The sequence below is a fragment of the Sinocyclocheilus rhinocerous genome, unplaced genomic scaffold (genome assembly GCF_001515625.1).
Source record: "Sinocyclocheilus rhinocerous isolate Xijiao unplaced genomic scaffold, SAMN03320098_v1.1 scaffold591, whole genome shotgun sequence".
Classification (NCBI taxonomy): Eukaryota; Metazoa; Chordata; class Actinopteri; order Cypriniformes; family Cyprinidae; genus Sinocyclocheilus; species Sinocyclocheilus rhinocerous.
Genome location: NW_015641476.1, coordinates 2,548,538 through 2,558,783, shown reverse-complemented (window position 1 = coordinate 2,558,783; position 10,246 = coordinate 2,548,538). Strand labels below are relative to the sequence as shown.

Sequence of the window (10,246 nt, the reverse complement as noted above, 5' to 3'; positions counted from 1 at the left end):
TGTCTTTTTGCATCGAGTGTGCACACATTAAAATGTTTTCGGGTAACAAATTGTAATGACCTCAAAATGGCGGTTTTGATTCGTATATTTCATTATAATTGCCTCGCATTGCTGGACATAAAGTAATGATTTTCATAGAGGTTTCACAATAATTTGATTCACTTTGTTCCACAAGTTGTACATTTTTGTAAGAACAGGTATTTATAAATGTATTCAAGTACGTTAACGTTACATTAGTTGGCTCAAGGCATACCAGTAAAGCTTGTGTTATTTACCAAAGACATTTATGTTCTTAAAATTTAACATTTAACAAATCGGATTATACAGTATAAATAAATATTTAAAAGTTTAATGTTTGTATTATGGGATCAAACTAAGCACCATATTTCACAATGCCTATTAAGTTAAATAACTGATTTGTGTCATGTGCTTTAAATAGAATTTTCCTGGTGTTTTGGCAAATATTACAACCTGACTAACTTCTTAATCTGTTTCTTTTCAGGATAAAAGTGAAGTAGCTGGAAGTTTAGTTTGGGTGTTTTGATGTCCAATTATTCATTTTAATACGCATTCATTGTATAGAGATGCTGGAACCTACCTATTGCTGAGATCCTGGATTGCTGGCCTGGTTTAAAATGGAGTCAAAGGTAAAAATATTTTTCTTAGCACACTTGAAAATTTTTTGTATTTAAAGGGATAGTTCACTCAAAAATGAAAATTCTGTAATTAATTCCTCACCCTCATGTCGTTCCAAACCCGTAAAACCTTTGTTCATCTTCAAAACACAGATATTTTTAATGAAATCCGAGATCTTTCTAACCCTGCATAGATGGCAATGTAATGCCAGGCACGCCAGGCACAGAAATGTAGTAAGGACATCGGTAAAATACTCCATGCTGATGTCGAACATGAGCCTTGTTTGCCTTGTTTACAAGCAGAGGAATGCACATGCATGCATCGTGGTACTCTCCATAATGGCGGAGGACAGTGACTTGGAGAAGAACTGTAGAATAAGGTCGTGATTTTTGTTTTCTTTGCGCACAAAAAGTATTCTCGTAGCTTAAAATTACGGTTGAACCACTGATGTCACATGGACTATTTTGCTGATGTCCTTACTATGTTTCTGGGCCTGGAGCTCTCAGATTCCATCAAAAATATCTTAATTTGTGTTCCGAAGATGAACGAAGCTCTTACAGGTTTGAAACGACATGAGGGTGAGTAATTAATGACAGAATTTTCATGTTTGGGTGAACTAACCCTTTAAGGTGTGCCACCAATATAAAGTAGTACAGAAAACACTAGTATAGAAGAAGAAAAAAAAAAACATTCTTGGGATTTTAAGAATTAATATCAAGATTGTTAAAATCAAGATCGCAATTAAACCGGAAATCAATATTTTTTACCCAGCCCTGCAATAATGGTATAGAGCAAATCTTTTTTTATTTTTATTTTATTTTCTGCCATAAATAACAGCTGTTAATTCTTCTGTCTTGGACAGGCACATCAGATCTGTTACTCTGTGCTCTGCCTCTTCTCCTACATGGCGGCGGTCAAGGGGAAAGAGTCAGAGGGCAAGCCCAAGATGCTGTCCCCTCGTCCACTACCGAGCTAGCACACTTCTCTCCTACGTTTACTTCAACCCTCCAGCTCCTGAACTCCCTGCAATACTACTCCTGTTCAATAGAAGCTGACACTCCTGCCAAGCTCCTTTTAAAGACCTCTGCTCCTGTATCGATTCAAATGTAGATGTATTCACATATTCATCACAACTGTCCTAAAAGAAACAACCTGTTCATATAATGTATCTGATCACGTACCTGATATAATATTCCAGTCCTTGGACACTAAAATGCTGGCATTTCATTCTCATAATAGAGACCAACCAGAGCAAGAACAGACTTTTGACCACTGCCGGTTGACGTCCTCACATTCATGCAACTTTTATTTATTTCAATCGGAGGCATTTGGTTGCATGCAGGTCCCATGCGCAGCTCTTGCGAGTTGGCACTGGCATGCAGACATCAGGCAAACGTCTTTCCCCTCTTCAACCCCCTCTGATATCAGTCAACAGGCTGTGTATTTAATATTTATGTGCTAAGTTGTACTGTAAATTCCAGTCTGTTCTGTCTGTGGTGGGTGAAATGTTCAAGTCTTTGCAATCTAGCGCTGCCACGTATGAGGGGTTTGCCTTAACCGTCCGCGACGGAGCAGCTATCCCATTCGTAAATGTTCCATTCGCCCTCCTCCTCCGCCTGCTGTGAGTGGTCTAAGGTCTGTGTATCTCTTTAGCTTAAAAGGCTCAAACTACTGTACTAGTTCTGCTGTAAAGTTCCCTGTCTGTGAACTGCTGTGTTAAATTTGCATGTCACTTGGGGGAAAAAAATTGGATATTTAAAAAAGGAATCTGTACATCTCTGAAGCAATGCTGAAAAAGCAACTAAAATGTTTATGAAAAACTAGTTTGTTTTCTAGATGTGCAATACTATCGCTAGTGGGTACCAAGAACAAGTCCAGTCATGTCCTCAGAGCTCATCCACTGTCCTCCTGTGTTCATAATGAGGAGACCAGAGAGCGGATCAGGCATCACTTCTGCGTTTTCTGTTCATTTCTTGTCGTTATTTTGACACAGCAATGAAAAAAGGCATTATTAATCTATAAGACAGCTGCATTTGGAGATTATTTAAATAGTGATGGAAAATTCTTGTCCAAAATGTCCTGTTTGAAGTGTCCTCTTCCTGTTTGTGTGTGTGTGTCTGGGTGATCGTGTGTGTTTGTGTTAGAAACACTGATGGCAAGAGAGTGTGATTGTACGTAGAGGTGCAGATTTCCTCGGGTCATCTCTAGATTTGGCAGTACAGCTGTCACATTTACATATTTTAATATTCTTTTATGTTTTGCTCACATTTTTAATAATTTAGATGTATGAAGTGTTGTTTTGCGTCTCCATTCAATTCAGTTGTTGTATGCAGACTGTAAATGGACTTGAAAAGCCCACTCAATATTGGTTTTGAAATGTAAATAGCACACAAATGATTTCCCCGAGTCCAAGTCTCCCAAAACGGATGTTTTGAGTTGGACAGTGGATCAGGTCTGTTGTTTGAAAGTGTGAGAGAGATACAGTTGCACATTATTTGGGCTTTCATTTTAGTCTGTATTGTTTAGAACAAGAGGGAAAGGAAAACATAGAGACATGGTTGTAAATATTTCAGCATTTAAAAATATTTATAGAACCTGTACAGCTTTGGCAATATGAAAATAAAAGATGTCCAACCCAACTCTGTGACTGTACGTATTGTTACTGTATGAATTACAGTTATTATATAGCGGTCACATAATTTTTTTATTAAGGGATGATATTTTCCTCTTAGAATTTTGTTTTTTTTCTGACCATATAGAAACTAGTTTATTTCAGCTTTTATTATTTTAGTTATTTGTCAAATACTTTATGAACTATAAAATCAACATCAAATACAAATGTAACATTTTCAGTCACCACTATAATAATTTTAAATGAATGAATAGAATCAGTTTAAAATTTTTGAGTTCAGTTTCAAGTTTTTTCTTTCATCAAAAGCCTTCATATTTGCAACATATTCAGAAACGGACCGAGTAGATTTATAACCACAGCATGTGAGTTTTTGTGTAAGTGCATTAATGAAAAATAAATGAGACATCTCTGTATATAAATGTATTTTATTGTCATTTTGGGAAAAAAATATCTTTGTCAGAGTACTGCTAAAACATTGTAACACTTCAGCTCAAACATTTTTTTAATAAACATTGCATTGTTTACGTGGATGCCCATCCAAAAAAAGCCCACTGGAGGTGCTCCTAATCCTGAGCTCTTTAAATATCAAAATTGTCCATTAACAAAAAATGAGGCTATAGCAGGTTTGCAACTCGTCTACTAATTAGACTTATTAGCCACATGAGCTATCTTTGCATTGTTGCTGCATTAGTACAAATTGGCCAGTTTTTCTTTCTATAACAATTTCATATTTGAGGCCTTTCAAGTATCAAAGAACTTAGTCTCCACTGTGCATGACAATCAGTATACAAGTACTGATAGTAATTAAATTGACTATCCAGTCTCCATACAGTATATCAAAACAGAGACAATTTGTTTTAGACATCAGCTTATAAATAATTCTGTACCACGAGAAACAGTCGATGGCCCATCACTGTCCGAACTACTATTTACAGTACAAGCAAATATAAATTGAATGGTTCATTACTGCATAAAATGGGGAAACTATTTGTGGGTAAAAATCAATGTATCATATATGTTTATGTGAAGGAGAGGTTAAAGTACTGTCCGCTAAAATAATAATCCCTGAAAGACAAACAAAGGTTGGCTAAAAACTTTTAGTTCTGTTGCCACCACATGTGAAATACATAAAAGCTAAAAAGGAAAATGATAGAATACATCACAAACTAAATCTCAAACTGTGCCAGAGATGTCACTTTGTTGCAACATGGACTATATGACTGATGAAAACATTAGTGGTTCAGAATAAACCCATTGCATTAGTTCAGACTAGTACCATACTTTGGGCAGTTGTCCATACATATGCTAAACATTTAGTTCCAAACTAAATTTCACCATCACTTGTTATCGTCATTAATATATTAAGACTAAAGCCAAATTACCTCTGGCAAACTGTCCCTTATATCGTAATAAGTCAAGACAAAGAAAATGACTGCAAGAAATAGCTGAAGACTCCCAAGATCCCTTCAGTAAAAGGCCGCAATAATAGTATTATATTAACTACAGAAGAGCAAATATCTACTTGCCAAAACTGAAATGCCCAACAGAAAATATCCCTACGGCCCAAAACTTTCTACAGTGAAGAGATGTTTTTAAAGTTATCTTGAAGAAACAGATTATTCCTATCATTAACTGTCACTGTAGTGTGGTGGATGAAGAGAAGTGTCTAGCTATCTCCACGGACAGCTTTCCGGAGGATCCTGAGACGGGACATGACCTCATCCCAGTCCAGATATGCTCCTTCTAGATGTCTTGAGTTCTGACCTCGTGACAGGTAGCTCTTTCGGCCATGCAACAGACGCCAGTTATCAAAGGTCACCATGTCACCTGCGCAGAGATGAAATGAACAACCAGCATCAGTCCCCTATTTATACATGCAATTCTTATGTTGTCATATTTGGTTTAGTAAGAAGGATAGCAGCAAAGGGAAAGCTTTAGGGCTTCAAAATACTTGAGATAATATGAGATCATTCTTGTGAACATTTCTGAAAACCCTGGAATTAGATTTAAAATGGAAAAGTTTCCAAAGCCTGAGCCTAATCCCAAATTCATAAGCCTTCGAAAATGCTTCATCTTTGTCTATTACGCAGTTGAGACTGTCGACTTTAGTACAAATGTGAACTATAACCAGTGTTGGGGAAAGTTACTTTTTAAAGTAATGCATTACAATATTGCGTTACTCCCTAAAAAAAGTAACTAATTACGTTACTTAGTTACTTTTTATGGAAAGTAATGCGTTATATTACTTTCGTGTTACTTTCACGTTACTTTTTAAATATAAGCAGGGCTTGATTGTTTTTAATATAAGAAGTTCTATTTATAGCAAATATAAAAGCCCTTTCACACCAAAAAGTGTAATGAATAAACCTCAGGCTGAAGGAAAAGTAAATTCACGTCTGTACAGTAGAACGCAGGAGAAGAAACACTCTTCAGCAATAAAAAAACAAAGCACAATTGTTAGTTTCTCTAAAGTCATTTTTGCTTATTAGTATGGTTGAACTGGATCATCAAAGGTCAACAGCAAAGACATTGGTTAATAAAATGGGATTAGATACATTTGTGTTATTTAACATATTTAATTATTGCAGGTTTGCGTCATATTCTGAGTTTGCATTTCACTGTTTTAATTCATTTTGATGAATACTAAATCTGTTTTTTGTGAGTGGGATGAATTAATGCACATTCACATTTAGTCTAGAACTACAGTAGCATCATGTTCACACAGCGCACACAATGCCTCTGTACTCCCGATTTCTCCCAATATGGGGACAGGAGAGCTGTCAGTCAATAAATGGGAAAACAACGTAACTGGCATTACTTTTTTGAAAAAGTAACTCAGATATTTTCTTGTAAATTAAAAAAGTAATGCGTTACTTTACTAGTTACTTGAAAAAAGTAATCTGATTACGTAACTCGCATTACTTGTAATGAGTTACCCCCAACACTGACTATAACCACCATAATCTGATTATGTAAAGAGGTGAACTGTGTGGCCACACTGACCTGGTTCCATTCTGTATGTGCACACGTTTTCAGGCCTGCTGAGCAGCTCCACAAAGGCCTTTAGAGACGAGTAGAAGGGCTGAACCTGATGCAAAGGCACATCCAGCACCTTGTCTCGCGTGGCGTTGTTATAGTTGATCCTCGTCACCCGACCCTCAGAGTCCACACTGCACATTACAAACTAGTTTGTATCAAAAGTTAGGAGGATTTATGAGAACTACTATAGTGTATTGTTGTTTATAGTTGCATGGGAAAGAGTAACCAGTACAATTTTGCTTTACACTGAGGAAAGCAAGTCACAAAGGTCAATAACGAATTTTCTATCGTAATAAACGTATTCATTGGTAGAAATGTAGCTCTTATGAGTCTCAGTTCTATAACTGACCATGAGATGGTGCTGTTTAACATTATTTACGTACAGTCAGTGTTGATGATGATGAGATGAGACAAAGTTAATCCACTGCATTAGCTATGCGTGATTATGTGTGTATGTATGTGTCTGCTGGAGCCACAGTCTGTCTTACTCTATAATGTGGTTTTTGGACTGCACGCTGAAGTCACAGTAGTCAGCACCGCTGTCTGTGAAGTCCACCCTGAGCGAGGAGAGGATGTTAAACGCCTCAGGATCCTCCCTACGGAGCTGCTCCGCCATGTGAAACCCATCTACCACTTCACTCTCACCACCCTGATCAGCCTGACAGACACAATGCAGGAACTGCACCTACACACACACACACACACACACAACCAGTGGTTACACACATATAGGAATTACAACAGCAGTCCTCTGGTGAAAAAAAAATCACATTGAAGGGAAGTACCCTCACAATTAAAGAATGCATATATTCACTTAATGAGTAAGGCAGCACAGTATGGTGTGTGTGTGTGTGTGTGTGTGTGTGTGTAAACTCACCCCAGGTGGATGGTGCAGAGCAGGGTAATCTGTGTGCAGGCTCAGTTCTCCAGAAGTGTATGCAACATTGTTAGCCATGGGCTTGTCCTGAACTTGCCACGTGTGTCTGTGAAATCACAGAGGGGGCGATGGATCAGAACAGGTGACTATGGGCTTGTAAAGTTTTACTGCATCTCTCCATGTATTTACTGTAGGAAACCACAGCATTAAAATGCTTACTTGATTTAGTACAGTCTTGAGAGTAAGTTTGAAGACTAAGGAATCACTTCAATGAACAAAGCAGACATTTTTGTTATGGCAACGCAGTGCGAGAACTTGATAGTGATTTTTTTTGGTAGTGAATTCTTGATGAACCTACTCACTGCAAAGAAAAAAAAAGTTGCAATGACTATTTTTGTCTTTTTTATTTACTTCATTCAAAAGTACATCTGTGTAAGATAAACTTGTTTTCAGAAAATATATCTAATGTTTTTATATCTTAATTATTTTACCTATTTTACCCATTAACAAATTGCCTTTGTTAGCCTAAAATAAGATTTATTTATGCTTAAAACAGCAGCTACGCTAATTATGTCTCTATTTGTTTCTCTGTTTTTGCCACGGGGTAACTAGGATTTACACAAGCTTCAGTCTGGATCCAGAACACCTGAGAAGAGATGATGCCAACCCCTCAGAGGACCTCAGATGATGCCAACCCTGAAACAACATACAGAACTACCAAATTGATTTTTCCGTACATTTCTGCCATATGTATACTGACTGACAGTCACCACTTGTAAGCTACCACTAAATATTGTAGAAACTTAATTTGCTGTAAAGTTGCTTTGCAATGATTTGTATCGTGAAAAGCGCTGTACAAATAAACTTGAATTGAATTGAATTGAATTAAAACAAACAAAAACCGTATTGTCGAAAAATAAACTCAATAGATTATCTAAATACAAGTCTTACACGATTTATACTGAAAGATAAATAAATAAAATAAAATTTTGTAATAATTTTTAAAAACAATAAAAATAATTTTTGCAGGACTTTAACAAACAATAAAAAAAACAAATATGAATTATGTAATAATGTTACAGAGATCCTTGCTTACTTATCCAGAACTAGCCTTTTTGATCTAGTTGAGTTCTTATTAAAACACCATTTGAAATTTTACCCTAAAAATTACTCTAGTAACCTTAAATAAACCTTTGTGACTCTGTGCCCACAAAAAAATGGGTATAGAAAAGAATCACCCCCCTTTAAAATAATCTCATTTTGTTGCTTTGCAGCCTGAAACTAAGTCACAATCAATGAGTTGGAAAAAGGATCACACCCTTGTGTCAGTATTTTGTTGAACCACCTTTTGCTTTAATACAGCCTTTAGTCTGTTGGGATATGTCTCTACTAACTTTGCATATATTTGCCCACTCTTCTTTGCAGAACTGCTCAAGTTCAGTTAAATTTGATGGTGACCGTTTGTGAACTGCAGTCTTCAAGTCATTCCACAGATTTTCCTCAAGAATTTGTTGATATTTTGCCCCATCCATTTTTCCTTCTATCCTGACAAGTGCTGCAGTCCATGCTGCAGAGAAACTCCCCCATAACAGGATATTACCACCTCCATGCTTTACTGTAGGAATGCTGTTATCTGGATGGTGAGCTCTATTGGATTTCCACCAGACATATTGTTTGGTGTTGAGGCCAAATAAATCCATTTTAGTCTCTTCTGCCTCAGAATCCTCAAGGTGCGTTTTGGCAATGCTCAGTCGTGACTACATGTGGCCTTTTTTAGAGGAGTGGCTTTTTTTCTTGAACCCTCCCATACAAGCCACATTTGTGGAGAATTTATAATATTGTTGTCACATGCACACGACTACACTTTGTCATAAATTCCTGCAACTGCTTCAGAGTTGCTGTATGTCTCTTGGTTGCCTCTCTGACCAGTTTCCTCCTGACTCTTTCATCCAGTTTGGAGCGACGTCCTGATGCAGGGAGGGCCTGTGTTTTACCAAATACCTTCCACTTCTTAATAATAGACTTCACTGTGCTTCTAGGCATTGATAAAGCCTTTGAAATTTTTCACCACAGCCTCCTCCTTCATGCTGAAGATCCCTAGCCAGTGAAGTCTTGATTTGGCAGATACAGTGCTTTTTTGTTCCAGTCTGGGTCAGGTGAATTGGCTTTTTGGCCAGTTTGAGTGAGCTCCTGGGGCTAGTGCGGTGTTTAATCACTCAGCCTGTCACTTAACAGGTGTCAGCTGAGAGGGAGTTCACATGCATGGATTTGTGATTAGTACTTCAGTTCCTCTATCTGTCTGTTCCTAGGCTGGGGTATCCATTCACTCATCTTTTCTTTTTAAAAATGTTCCCTGCATGTTCTTGTGAGAAGCTTTGGTGTCTGGCAAGAAAATAAATCAGAATTTCAATGGTTTTTGATTAATAAAATGGGCTCAGTAAGTCTAGAGCAATGGAACAAGTTAAACTGACTGTAAAGCAAAGCTCTTTCACTTAATTTGTGTTTTTTTTTTTTTTTAACAGAACAATGTTCTGATAGTTGGCCAACAGTTACAGCACAAAATGCTTTCATCAAAGCATGGTGTAGACCAGTGTTTCCCAACCGGGGTGCCGCGGCACCGTCGAGAGCGGGGGTGCCGTGTAAAAAAATATTTTTTAATATTTTTAAATTGCTCAAATTTAAAAAAAAGCATCTATTATATAATATCCATTTCTGAGCGCGTCATGATGCAAGTTTTTCATTTAAACGCATTTTAAGCATCGTGGTTTAAAAACTAATTTAACTGTTCAGGGACATTAAGCAGTGGGGCAATATTCATTTTGGCAAATGCGCGCCTTAAGACGGTTTCTGATACGCGCGGAGCGCACTTGCTTGTACAGCGCCTGATTAAACTAAGAGTTATTTTTCGCGCCTTGTGTTTAAACGTTCGAACACACATAGTTATGTGTCAAAATGCCCGTCTCCGACCTCGTCAACACAGTTATTTGTGTCTTAAATGAACGTTAATAGTTAAAGATAAAGCATGTGCACTAGTTGGCTATTATGCGATCCTGGCATTATAT

The 10,246-nt window shown here is 37.2% G+C and overlaps 2 protein-coding genes across 29 annotated transcripts in view; one reads left to right on the top strand and one right to left on the bottom strand.

Annotated features, from left to right (window-relative positions):
* madd (MAP-kinase activating death domain) overlaps positions 1-2,372 on the top strand; it is an 81,786-nt gene extending 79,414 nt beyond the window's left edge. For 24 of the 28 annotated variants that reach the window (XM_016571789.1, XM_016571803.1, XM_016571801.1 and 21 more), the window contains one exon: positions 1,499-2,372. In XM_016571789.1, coding sequence (XP_016427275.1) covers positions 1,499-1,612 — 114 coding nt within the window. In that variant the 3' untranslated portion in view covers positions 1,613-2,372. The remainder of the gene's footprint in view (positions 1-1,498) is intronic. The other 4 variants (XM_016571806.1, XM_016571805.1, XM_016571804.1 and 1 more) reach the window with 1 other exon arrangement.
* Positions 2,373-3,670: 1,298 nt separating this feature from the next.
* Positions 3,671-10,246, bottom strand: part of bbox1 (butyrobetaine (gamma), 2-oxoglutarate dioxygenase (gamma-butyrobetaine hydroxylase) 1) — a 19,125-nt gene continuing 12,549 nt past the window's right edge. Inside the window, exons 5-8 of the mRNA XM_016571808.1 lie at positions 7,185-7,290; positions 6,796-6,992; positions 6,272-6,438; positions 3,671-5,095 (exon numbers count right to left, since the gene is read on the bottom strand). Coding sequence (XP_016427294.1) covers positions 4,935-5,095; positions 6,272-6,438; positions 6,796-6,992; positions 7,185-7,290 — 631 coding nt within the window. The 3' untranslated portion in view covers positions 3,671-4,934. The remainder of the gene's footprint in view (positions 5,096-6,271; positions 6,439-6,795; positions 6,993-7,184; positions 7,291-10,246) is intronic.